Here is a 13,738-nt window from a genome sequence, read left to right as displayed (position 1 = left end):
CGTGCTCTAGTATCAGGCTGCTTTGGTGTCCCTTCTGTGTATGATAGTGGTGACTTAAGCATATGGTAAGGAGAAAAGTGGTAGTAATAGAAAATCCTGGGTCATCTATTTGTTTGAGAATTTTAGCTTCAGTCTTTTGGAATGGTAGTCAGAACAAGCAGTTCTCATCATGGGAGCTGATATTCATGGTCAGCAAAACTACCTTTTATTTTGGCAATAATCGTGGCCCATGAATGATTGTATTGGATTTGACTTTGTGTTTTGCTGAAGAGAGAATCCTTGTTTCCATTTCAATAGGTATATAATCCTAGAATCAGAGTTGAGTCTCTCTTGGTGACGGCAATTAGTAAAGCTTCAGCTCAGCAAAGGGCCGGTCGTGCTGGACGCACCAGACCTGGGAAATGCTTTCGACTTTACACGGAGAAAGCTTATAAAACAGAAATGCAGGTAAGGAGTATTGCTATATCTTACGCATTTGGGAGAATATAAATGTAATGTTCTAGTTGAAGGAAAGGAACTTTATTTCAGTTAACATTTTTGATTCTCAGCTCCTTACCTTTACCCTGAATGAGTTATGGCATAACCTATTGACATATCTGTTTTATTTCTGTGGCTAGCTCCAAAATGTATATATTGTAGAAATAGTTGGAAGGAGTGACCTAGTTTTTGTTTTTCCCCCATGAGATAGTTATATACAAGTTATGTAATGCCAAAGCAAGAGGCTAAGGAATTAGAGGTGAAGGGTATTATTACCATAACATGTGTTTTTCTTTTATTAGGATAACACCTATCCTGAGATTTTGCGCTCTAATTTAGGATCAGTTGTATTACAATTGAAGAAGCTTGGTATTGATGATTTGGTACATTTTGATTTTATGGACCCACCAGGTATGACTTAAAACAGGACCTTTGTCAGCTCTATGTATGTTGTAGAACATATATGTATTAAGTACATTTTGCCTATTGACTCCACTAATGCATTAAGATTAGTCTTACAAAGTAGTGTTAAAACTTTAAATAGGGTGGCAGTTATGTTAGTCTGGGATTTTAGGTTTGAATTATTGCCAGGGCATGGAAATGTAAAAATTGTAATATTTCTAATTTTTTTATGAAAAAGTAATTTTCTGCTGGCTTCAATCTTAACAAAAGACATCCTTGAACTAATTCACCTGGTTTACATATAGGTACTTTTGAAAGTCATTTTGGTATAGTGTTGTTTGCTATATGATTAAATTTGATGACAATTTGAGTTCTGAACTGGGTCCAATATAGGGTGAAAATGAGATTGCTATAATAGTTTGCGCTTTGTCATATTTTTGCTTACTTAAGACAACTTGTCTAATAAGATTGCCTTTTTCCTTAGCTCCTGAAACTCTCATGAGAGCCCTAGAACTTCTGAATTACTTGGCTGCTTTAAATGATGATGGAGATCTAACTGAATTGGGATCCATGATGGCAGAGTTTCCTCTAGATCCACAGCTCGCTAAAATGGTTATTGCAAGTTGTGACTACAACTGTTCTAATGAGGTCCTATCTATTACTGCTATGTTGTCAGGTAATAGAGGGAGAGGGACCTTTCAAAAGCCCAACTCTTCAGAGTTTGGGGGGATTTCCCTTTTGTTGGTTTTTATTATCATTATTCAGCATGACGGTAGATTTTATAGATGGTTTAAGGATCTTAGTTTGCTTTCTAAATACCTTGTAAATAGCTTTATAAAAACGCTTACAAAAGTAAGGTTTGTGTTCATAAAATATAGTAAAACATTGGCTCTATTGAGTACAAATAGAAATTGCAATAAGAATATGTTTGAACTGCATTTTTCTTTAGATCCATTAGTGCTATTTTAAAGGTTTATTGAAAGTACAAAAGCTTGGTTAGTATTTGACACTATTCAGTGAGCCTGTATTATTTAAATTGAGCCTTTCCTTACATGTATGTGTATTCAGTGACAAACGTGAGTTTCTGATTCAGTGTCACATAGAAGTAGTAATATATAATCTGATTTTGATACTCTTTTACAATGGCAGAAACTTTTTGATACACTTGATAATTTAAAAAAAATTAAACCTTACATTGAGAAACCTTAGTGGCAATGAAACTTAATCTAACTTGGAAATTAGATTTCCAGAAAGGAGAAGAAATACTGCAAACATGATTTTTCTTTTTAAAACTAAAAGTAGAATATAAGAATTCTGATAATCAAAATACTCTAGTTTCAGTCCTGGAGAGAACTGACTTCTAATTGCAGAGTGGTTTATTGGTCCTAATTACTTAATACTAAAAATTCAAAATCTGTGGAATTAAAGGATAACTAAACTTTCTAAATATAAAATTATGGCATAGTTCAGATGTATGGTATATTCTAATGGTGTGACTTTTATCTAAGCAGTAGTTTAATGTTTTCTTGCAGAGTTATGACTGATCAGACTCAGAGCAGATGGGCAGGGCAGTATCAATGTTTTAAGTAAATGTCTTATTTGCAGAGGTGGTGGTAGGTTGTTGTCTGCCTTGCTTATATGTCTTGTTATATTCTCCCAGTTGTTTTTCTCCCAGTATATCTTAGGTTTTAGAGGAAAGTTGGGGCAAGAATTATTAGTGTGCTTGTCTGTTACCTACCAGGATTTTTTTCCCTCTAGGTTCTCATATCAGATATAGTAAACAGTACTTTTGTGTTTAGAATATCAGTCCTTTTGAGTTGGTCATTGTGGTGAGAGTGAACTCATCCAGCTAGATCTTAGTCTTATCTATAGTAGTAATTAGGGAAAATAATTTATTGGTGGTTGTCTTTATCAAGAGATTAAACATACAGTGGTTTTTAAACAGGCCATTTCTGGACAATGTTAAAATATGCAGCCAGGGAGAAGTCATGCCAAAAAGCAGTTAGCTTGTGAAGCTTTGTTTGTTGGTTAGTTTGAGGTTCTGAGTTAGAAACCAGAGGCCTATGGGGCTCTTATTCCCATTCAACTCTGGTGACAATTTCATGTTAGTGCTTAGAGCTATTGTGTTTCTGTACTTACGAGTTACCTTGCTTCGGTTATATTAAGCAAGATCTTTAAAGTTTACTATGATTGCATTGATGTCTTTATTTGGCTTCTTTGGCATCTTTAAAGGGGAAAACTGTATGGGAAAGAGTAATTTTAATACTGTATTTGATCTCGATGTTGATTATTCTCGTTATCTTCTTTCTGAACTGATAATTCATGGTTTTTATTGGTAAGGTTATAAAAGCTTCAAAACATTGAAAAGTCCCAAGCTTGTTAAGTATTTATTTTGATATTACTTTTTATGACTATGAAATTGCTAAAGTGAATTAAGGGAGGTTGTATTTTTAAAAAATGTAGTGCATACTTTGTAACAACTTAAAAGTTTGTGAATTAATGTTGAGGCTCTAAAAACTACTGTAGTTCAATATTTTGACCCTTGAAATACTGTTTCAGACTAATTGTCAACTCTTTAATATTGGATTTACTTTTATATTGAGGGTTTGATTCAGTTTTGTTTTTTTTTTTAACTTGGGGCTTTCTTTACTACTTTTTAATTAAAATGCTGCAACATTAGATTGAATATTCCAGCCTTGAATTTTTTTAATTCTAAGGCGGTTTAACCTTCCACCACTACTGTTATCATCAAGCCCAAGAGTTCTCAAATCTTTTTTTTTTTTTTTAATGTTTACATATGCTTTGCTCACCGGTGCTAATAGTGATACCCACCAGTTGGTAATAGCCAAAGATTTAGGGAAACAATTATGATAGAAATGTGGCAGTAGAATGGTTGCAAAGTTGTTATTGTTATTCAGTGGGCAAGTAGAGCTTCCTAACTATAGCCATTCAATGGGTTGAATGGATGGCCTTTTGAAAAATTAGTTAATTAAAAGGCTATTGACACCATATTTCTGGTTATTGGTAGAGCTATCAGCACTGGTTTTTGAAATAAGTTGAGCTTTCTAGTAATTGATGGCCTTCAGAATAGCTGTTTTGATGCCTACTTTTAGATCTAGTTAAAATAATCAGGTACTCTGTAGCTTTGAAACCCTCTTGTCTTACAGATGTGGTTAGGTGATGTACCAAATCAAGGTAGTAAACAGTCCAAGATGCAGTTGGAGGCCATCCTGCCCTGCCCTATGCTCTGTGAACTGACCTAGCTAGGCCTTGTTCCTCTATCTGTGAATGCGTGACTCATCGATATGGGCGTTTGTGTTGGGCCCATACCAACCTTGTTTAGTCCCACAGTGTTTTGTTCGCCCCACGGAGGCCAAGAAAGCTGCAGATGAGGCCAAGATGAGATTTGCCCACATAGATGGAGATCATCTGACACTGCTGAATGTCTACCACGCTTTTAAACAAAGTAAGTAGAATTAGATTGAAGGACCTCTTTTGTCTAAATGTCACTTGCAACATAGGAGATATTTCTTCATCTCACTTTCATTTATTATCTGTGACAACTTTACATTAGAATCCCAGAGGTTGTTTAGAAAAACTCCTGACGAGCATTTAAAATAGAATTGCCAATCTTTTTCAAAATTGTTTGGGTTTATAATAAGGGAAAGAGGAGCAATCACAGAAAACTTGAGAAATATAGTAATAAAAATGGGCCCTGTATAAATTTACTACTAACACAAAAATTGTAATGTGTTTCATATTTTATATATATTTATCTTTCAATCATAAAGTCAACAAATTGAATGAACAGTAGGTTCGAGGTGCTATTCTCAGTCAAACTACAAATAGTCTGTAAACAGGAAGGGGAAAGTTCACCTGCATTATTTCTCACTGTGAAACTGGACAACAGTAGTCAGGTGGTGGTAGAGCACGCCTTTAATCCTAGCATGTGGGAAGCAGATCTTTAAGAGTTTGAAGAAAACCAGGGCCACACAGAATCCTTGTCTCAAGAAACGGAAAACATACCCACTTAAATATTAAATGTCTCTAATTTCTCATACTGCAGTTGTAACAATTAAAGTAAGTTTCAAAATATCCTCAATTTCATTGCAAATCAATTATGAAATTATAACATTAGTTTTATTGTATTTTGATTTGGGTAGGTGAGTTTGGTGAAAGTATTGATAGATATTTACAGATGTCTTACTCTTCCTGTTGTAGTTGGAGCAGATGCCAGAGGGGGTAAAGACTTAGACAAAAACATTAATTCTATAGAGGCATGATCGTTTTATACTATGTGCTTGTAGCTACCAGGAAACCTTTTTCCTGGTAAGCCTTGGTTGTTTTTTAGGCCTGTTAAAATACTCTGTGTCTTTGTATTTATTATGCCAGAGGCAGCAGACCCTTTCAAAGTACAGTTGTTAGCCATTATTCGTTCACCAACTGCTACCTTTTAAAATACACTTTTCTACATCACCATACCATTACTTGATTATTTCTTATTCTGTTTATTGAGTCTGAGATTTTAGTCTTGTTTATTAAAATATTTGAGTGCATTGGACTTGTAGGTATGCTTCAAATACTGGTGAAAGTAGTTTTCGTTGGGGACTATGGATAATATGGGAAAGCTTAAGATGTTATGTTAATAAGATGGCATCTTAATATCTGTACTGTATATGCAGACGGTAAAATGTTATAACATTTTTGTGTGGGAGGTTCATTCTAATCTACAATTGTTTTACCTTTGAATATTAAGAGTAGCTCTTAGCATTGTAAAGAGTGAGTAGGTAGTATTAGTTTTAGATGTTTGTCTCATTTATTTAGTTATTTCTCACCAGTTTAGAAATACGGTCGAGCCATCAGCTGACACTTGTTTATCTTAACTAAAATTGTCATTTGATCAGTCAGTTGGCTAGTTTTACACAAGCCGATATTGAATTTAGGTGACACTCCCTCTGTGAGTAACTAGATAACAGGCGTGTTTAATAACCACACCCAGCTCTTTGATGTTTGATTTCTAAATGCAAAATTTTAAAAGCTGCATTCTTGACCAGAGATTTTCATTGCCCAACTTTTGGTCATATTCTTTAGTTTGAAGATGTTTGAAGTCATACTCCTGCTTACTCTATTCTGAAATGGCAGTGTGTTTTGTAATAGTGAACCTATCAACATACTCAGTCTGTTTAAGACCAAGTTGAACCTTACATTGCTTGAATCTCAACCCCAGGAACAAAACAGTATACTACAGATATGCTATCTGAGGAAGATCAGCATGATCTAGTTTTAATGCTTTTTTTTCCTCATGCTTTTTTAATTTTGCAACCTCAGTTTATTAAAGGATCTGTGAAGCAGATGATGGAGATTTCTTTCATGATTGTCATTAAAAGTAGGTCACTCCGAAAGGATTCTTTTTCTTTGATATAGTTAGTACTTTTTGAACTTTGAGCTGAGTAGTACTGGGTTGTTGGTTCAAATTTTTTCAAGAAATCATTCAAAGAGAAATATCTTTTTGATAATACATGTAGTAAAATTATTAATACTTGACATGCTTATTCATAGGCCTTGGAGGACACAGATAATAAAAGCTTGCTTGTAATTGCAGAGGCAGGTGTGCCACAGTTACAGGTTAGCGTCTTAGTTCAGGCACAGTTAGAGAACATCATGCTAGGTGTTTGAAATTCACTTCATTACTTAATGTTGTATTTGATTTTCTTCAGTTAAGGCTGTGATTTCTTTGAAAATGGGCAAAATCTGGCATTTTACCAAGTTCTCTGAATCTACCAGTGTCTAATAATCCTTTGTTGGAAACAGCCAGGTGGCTGTTAATAGGTAAATAACTCAATTTGCTAAGAACCATTGATTTAAAATCATTGTTTTGGCATTTATTAGTCAGAAACTTTAGTACTGTTTCTTTCAATTCATTTGAATTGGGCTTATTGTTTGTTTTGAATAAAAGTTGGTAATGTACAACTTATTTAGAGAAAATGATGTGTATAAATATTTTTCTCTAAGTTGTTTATACTTTTTTTCTTAAAGATTTTATTGATGTGTGTGTGTGTGTGTGTGTGTGTGTGTGTGTGTGTGTGTGTATGTATGTGTATGTGTATGATTTCATCAGTGGTTGAATGCAAGTGTTCTAGGAAACCAGAGGCTTCAGATACCCCTGGAGCCAGAGCTACAGGTGTCCCAGTGTGAGCTGCCCAACATGGGTGCTTAGGAACCAACCTCTTGTCCTCTGCTAAGACAGTATACACTCTTAGCCTCTTAGTCATGTCTCTAGTCCTATAGCCTTTTTTTTTTTTTTAATAGTTGCCTTTCAGAATTTTCTACTGTGTGGATGATTCACTGTTCTCTTTTTTTCCTTCTGCCCAACTTTTTAGATCATGAATCTGTTCAGTGGTGTTATGACAACTTCATTAACTACCGGTCGCTGATGTCTGCAGACAATGTACGCCAGCAGCTATCAAGAATTATGGACAGATTTAATTTGCCCCGTCGAAGCACTGATTTCACAAGCAGGGACTATTATATTAATATAAGAAAAGCATTGGTAACTGGGTATTTTATGCAGGTAAGTAGTTAGATCAGGATTCCATAATTAAATGTTCATGTAGTTTTTGCTTTTTTTAGTAAACTTACTGGTTTGGTTTGACTTGAAGAATATATATATATTCAGAATCATGTCTAGCAGAATCATGTCTAGTGAATGGTAAATTAATGCTTTGATTAACAAAGTTAGAAGACTTATTTGTTTGGATGTAATTTTAGAAGTACTTATTTTGTTACTGGAGTCTTTAATAACAAATGGATACTTTGGCCATTTTCAGATACAGATGGGAGTTTCATCTCTTGATTTTGGATAATTTAAGGTTTCTCAAAATCTTGGTCTTAAGTTGGAAATGTATTATCCCAAGACCACCAAAATGAAATTTAAGTGCATGAATCCCTAAGTCGACTTTCCTCTCCCATTTAATGCTTTATATGTGACTATTTTGCCTTAGTCTGTCTCTGTCTCTACTCTCCTTTCTCTGTCCCTCTCTCCTCTCTCTGTGTACACATACATATTTGTTTTTGTATATGTATGTACATACTATATACAAATATATATGTGTATATTGCATACCATGTGGGTGCTGGAATTGGGCCTGGTTCCTCTGGAAGCTAGTTCTCTCAATCATTGCGCCACCTCTCAAGCTCCCGTGTCTCCACATCTAAATAACTGTATTTTATAGTTCTACACAATTCCCATTGGGGTGTTGCAAAATCCAGTGTCTTGATTTAAACCATTCTTATAAGTTACTTAATTTAAATTTACTATATTAAAAGTTATTGAAGGTTGAATTTTGAGAAAAACCAGATGAATACCCTGAGCATTTTTTAACATTTTATCATGTATGGGTGTTTTGCCTGAATGTATGTGCGAACCAGTTGCATGCCTGGTGTAGATAGAGGTATCAGATCATCTGAAACTGGTTAAAGTGCATTGTGAACCACCATGTGGTTGCTGGGGATGGAACCCAAGTCCTTTAGACAAGCAGCCAAGTGCTCCTAACTGCTAGGCCACCTCTCCAGTGCCTGAAAATATTTTAAAGGTTAGGGTAAACCAAAGTCATACTTGGAAAAAAAAAAAACTCGGGTATAAGTTCAAAATCCATTGCTCGAATTGAAATTGCTTTTTTAAATCATCCTCTCTCGCTCATGCGTATTTAGTTTCCCTATCACTGGATATTTCTTAAACTAAATATATCAACTCCAGAGTCTGCTCAGTAGCTAGAAGGAACCTGATGATTTGGTTCCATCACCTAAAGCCAAAAAGGTATTCTGTGAAGTTGTCGTCTTTGAATCAAAGTAACAGAAAAAGTGGGTTGGTGGATTTGTGAAAAAAGGATCTCATGAAAGGGTGACTCTTAACTCCAGTAAATCTTTACTTCCCAGGCGTGGAGATTGTAGATGTGTGTGGTCTCTAACTTACTGTGGTATAAAGTGAATAATACAGTAAGGAATCAGTGGTTTTTTTTCTTCAGACTTAATTATATTCTTAATATTTAATATGTAGTCTTATTGATATTTCTTAAATTTGCTTTTGTTATTACACACACACTGATAAAGTACTTAGTATCAGCTAGAGAGATAGCTCAGTGGTTAAGAGCACACTGGCTGCTCTTTCAGAGTTCCTGAGTTCACTTCCCTGCAACCACATGAAGATTCATAGCTCTCAATATCTGATGCTTTCTTTTGGCATAAAGACATACATGCAGATAGATGTCTTTGTGTATGAGTGAATCTTACAAAGAAACTAGTTTCTCAGCTCTTATTTTAGCACAGCAAGTGTTAACTGGCGCCTAGTAGTATGTATATAGTGTAAATATTTACTAAATGACATTGGTTCACATTATCCAGAGTTCTAGAATTGGAAAGGGCAAAACATTCTTGCCATCATTATTTGGTAGATGTTGCTGTCTCAGTGTATTATTAGCAAAAGAAATATAGGAAAGAATTATGTGAACTCTATTTTTTTCTTACAGTTTTCTTTTCTTTGTAGGCTGCTGTTTTGTGTTTGCTTAGGTTTCTTTTCTTCACCTTAGTTATGAGTGTGGTATTTGTTTATTCTGTCCAGACAGTAGATAATAGTCTGTGGCTAAGAGTACTTACTGACTACTCATCCAATGGACTTGGGTTCAATTCTTAGTGCCCACAGAGTATAACTAAAATAGTCTGACTCCAGTTCCAAGGGGGTCCAGCACCCTCTTCTCACCTCCTCGGGCAGCCACACATGCGGTGTATACTGATAAATATTCAATCAAAACATCCGTGTGTTTGTGAAATCTCAGAAAAGATTTTTTTTTCTTGTAAATATCTCATACTGCTTTTTTGCTATTTCACTAGTTACTGTTTTGGTTTCAGGTGGCACATTTAGAACGAACAGGGCATTACTTAACTGTGAAAGATAACCAGGTGGTCCAGTTGCATCCGTCTACTGTGCTTGATCACAAGCCTGAATGGGTGCTTTACAATGAGTTTGTGCTGACAACAAAGAATTACATCCGGACATGTACAGACATCAAGCCAGAATGGTAAGCATGCTGTTTGTTTTCAGGTTCAAGTTTAGTTTGTGCTATGGATAGAATTTTACTGTGGGTGTGTTATAGGCTTCTCTGCTCATTGTATGTCTTGATCATCTTAGCTAGATGTGTATATTCCCATGTATAGATCTCAGATTTGCATAATATGGTGGAGTTTTACTCAATTGTTTGTTTGTTTTGGTGAGAGGACAGTTGGAATTTTGGTGTGGGCAGGGATTTGAATAGTTAGTATCAGGACTTTCTTTGCCATTTTGTAGTCTCTGGTTACAGATGTTTGTCTTTAATATTTTGCCTTTTTTTTTTTTTCAGAGAGTAGGTATTTATTTAGTGGGTTATAGAGGGGAGGGAGAATAGCAGAGAGAGGTAGAGAGAGAAAGAGAAACAAAAGGGGAGAGGAGCCACTGCCAGCTACCTCTTCGGGAGAGAGATGGAAAGGATGTTTTTGTTATTTTAAGTGTTTTATTTGTCCTTAATTATTTATTAAATGTTGGTATTTTGGGGCTTATGCAAAGATAATAATTACATCAAGTTGTATGTTAGTTAGCATTAATTTCTAAAAATTGTAATTATGACTGACCAATAGTTAGCAAAATTCCAGTTTTGTGATTCTTCCCCACCATTTTATAAGTTACGGAAATGTCAGCTAAGAGTGAACTGGAAGGCATTTATGTGAGTGGTATCAGTATTTTGCAGCTTCCATCTGTGTCATTGGTTATGACTTTTGATAATAAAATGTAGAAAATAACCATTTTATCCTATATTTTGCTGAGGGGACAAATATAAGCCATACAGTTTTATATTTGTAGTTTAGAAAACATTGAGAATGAGAAAATGAAGTCATTTGACTATCAAAATAGTTAATGGAACACGTCTCATTTTTATATTTCTTTAAAACACAGGTTAAAAAGTGTGGTCAAATGAAACACTTCATAGCTTTTTATTTTCATTTTTTGTAATATTTAAATAAATATTTTGAAAATTCTGATACTTTTTTCCAAAGTTGATAAGTTCAACAGAAAATTAGTATTTTTGCTAAACTGAATTACTAAAAGTGATGTTTGTAAAAATGTGAGTTTATATTTGTTACTGTTTCGCCTTAATTCAGCAATGAAATGATTTAATTTCTAACTTATTGGTAACTCTAGTGCTTACTTAAAATACTGATTTCCTAACTTCCACCCCCCTTTCTGGACAGGTTGGTGAAAATTGCCCCTCAATATTATGACATGAGCAATTTCCCACAGTGTGAAGCAAAGAGACAGTTGGACCGCATTATTGCCAAACTTCAGTCCAAGGAATATTCACAGTACTAAATTCAATGCTTAGAACTGAAGTTATTCAGAGGACAGCTTTAAAAGATGAATTGAAGTCAAGTTCAAGTTGTGCTCTTCATGGTGGTTCAATAATGGCCTTTATTTGAAAGCTTTTTAATTTTTTCTTTACAGTAAATATTCCATTCTGATTTCATAAATTAAACATTTATGCCTCCCTTTTGTGTTGACACTGTAGCTCATACTGGAAAAGTCGATCAATGTTTTGCAGTTTATTGAAAGTAGTTCTATATATAACAATGTTACAAGCATTTCTTTAGAAATGGTTGAAAATGCTTCTAAAATGTGATTATCGACCATGGTATGCATGATCGTTGTAATTGTTGACATTCCTTTTAGAAGTTGTGAAATGTTACAACTTGTGCTTATGTAGACACAATCTTCTGTCTCCGTACAGAGGCACTGACTTCAATAAAGTCTATTTATACTAATCTTGGCCAAGTTCTTTGGTATCTTTTATTCTAGTCTAGCAGCTGCTTTTCCCAAGGGTTGGGTTTTTTCTTTTCTCATTGTAATCATATTGTTACTACATATTTAGCATTTTTAAAAGGCGTGCTCCTTTGGTACATTAGTCATTAAAGCCAAGTTTTAAACAGCATAATGTAGCGTTTTGTCAGGTTAATCAGTATGTGATCTAATGGGATAAAGTGTGTAATATTTTTTGAAATTGGATCCCCAGAGACAGAATAATGGAAAATGGCTTTCTCCTCATTCTTCTTAAAGTTCATTTCATAAGGCTAATAATTTATTACCTTGTTAAATGCATTTTTGTCAGATCTCACTGTACTCAGACGAACAGTTTAAGTACTCCAGACTCTAGCATATGTTTATTTGTACTGGGTAGGAGAGAACAGTACTGTGGATCACCATTAGTTTACTAAATATTGGATGTTGGAGGCTTTTTCTAGTGTAATATGTATAGTATATTATAGTAAAAATTTGACCTTCCTATTAACAGGCAGTAGACAAACTAAAATCATTTTGAAATCAAAATGATATGCTTGATGTGGCCAGTCAAATGTACTGCAATAAATTTTTTTCACTTACAGTCTATTATTATTACTGTTATTATTAAAATTGGGTGCCCCTTTCTCTTCTGTTTTCTTTTGAGATGGTCTGACTATGAAGTCCTGGCTAAATTTGAACTCATTTTGTAGGCCAGGTTGACCTCAGAAATCAATGTTTCTCCTGCCTCTGCCATCTCTCTCTCTCTTTTTTTAATATGAAAGAAATGTATAGTTGTGTTCTGTTGGTGTGTTAGTTTCAGGCAATTTGATCCTTTTTAGTGTGCCTCTTTTTTAAATGATGGGCTGTGGTTCAGGATGTCTAGAAACCACATAAGAGATGAGGGGAAAACAAAACTGACTCATTGGCCTCAACAGTAAGAGAAAGTGAGTTACCTGTAAAGAACTACATGGCGATCCTTTCTTGTTTTACTATGTCTTCAGAAAAAACAGAATCTACTAGGAGGCTATGAAAAGTATCCAGGTGTACTAGCAACCCTAGGATACTCAGAATCATACATTTCATAGAGAAACTGATTTAGAATTACTTTTTGCTTCTCATTTATGAACTCACTGTATATCAATTTTGTTCTTGTTGTTACTCCTATCATGCATAGCTCTCCTACCAAGTGGGTCCTGGGAACTGATCTCTGATTGTTGTGAAATAAATTTTAATCCATATGAAATGTAAAATTAAAGTTGGCTAGCTCAGTAGATCCTTTTAGATTATGTTTTTCATAACAATGCACATATTAGAGGAATTGAAAAGGTAGTCACTTTCTCAGAGTTGTTACTGATCCCCCACAAAACTTGAATTTTAAGGCCTATGAGTATAAAGCGCCACAGGCAGCCATTACACAAGCGTAATTATTTAGCCTCACCAACAGTAAGAAGTATAATTGCAGGTTATGGAAACTTGAGTTGTACCTTGCCTACTGTGAATTATCTCAGGGTATTAGAATTCACTTAGCAGAAGCATTCCTTGCTAGCCTCTCCTCATTGTTACTTTACAAGGCGAGCTTAAACCTGGGTGTTTGGCAAGTGCCCTACATGTTTTAAATTACTATGCTGTTTTTCTCTCTAAAATTGTTGTAGACTCATAATTAACAGATTGTAGTCATGGGATGGGGTGGAGTAGTTTGAGCTGAATCTACCAAACTTACACTAGAATATATTGAACCTGATTAAGAACAAAACCTATAAGAAATATAGGAAGAACATATGTATACAACTCGTTAACTTTTAAATTTTAGATGAGAGAGAGAGAGAGAGAGATGCATTGGCCACTGTCCTGGAGAACCCACTGATCTGGTCGGTGAGCTGTGCATATCCATTTGTTGACCCATCTTTATCTCCCTGTGTACTAGGGTTACAGATGAGTGCCACAATGTTCTGTTTTCTGTTTTGATGTGATTTTGAGAATCCAAACTCAGGTCTTTAT

General features: G+C 34.8%; 1 protein-coding gene across 1 annotated transcript in view; it reads left to right on the top strand.

Annotated features, from left to right (window-relative positions):
- Dhx15 (DEAH-box helicase 15) overlaps nucleotides 1–11,724 on the top strand; it is a 39,281-nt gene extending 27,557 nt beyond the window's left edge. Inside the window, exons 8-14 of the mRNA XM_041643763.1 lie at nucleotides 298–447; nucleotides 780–888; nucleotides 1,364–1,555; nucleotides 4,223–4,345; nucleotides 7,260–7,450; nucleotides 9,784–9,953; nucleotides 11,158–11,724. Coding sequence (XP_041499697.1) covers nucleotides 298–447; nucleotides 780–888; nucleotides 1,364–1,555; nucleotides 4,223–4,345; nucleotides 7,260–7,450; nucleotides 9,784–9,953; nucleotides 11,158–11,275 — 1,053 coding nt within the window. The 3' untranslated portion in view covers nucleotides 11,276–11,724. The remainder of the gene's footprint in view (nucleotides 1–297; nucleotides 448–779; nucleotides 889–1,363; nucleotides 1,556–4,222; nucleotides 4,346–7,259; nucleotides 7,451–9,783; nucleotides 9,954–11,157) is intronic.
- Nucleotides 11,725–13,738: the final 2,014 nt, after the last annotated feature.

Source organism: Microtus oregoni, unplaced genomic scaffold (assembly GCF_018167655.1).
Source record: "Microtus oregoni isolate MIOR12 unplaced genomic scaffold, Mior012 000090F_ref0000504, whole genome shotgun sequence".
Classification (NCBI taxonomy): Eukaryota; Metazoa; Chordata; class Mammalia; order Rodentia; family Cricetidae; genus Microtus; species Microtus oregoni.
The sequence above is the reverse complement of the archived record's forward strand: the minus strand, read 5'-3'. Positions and strand labels throughout refer to the sequence as shown.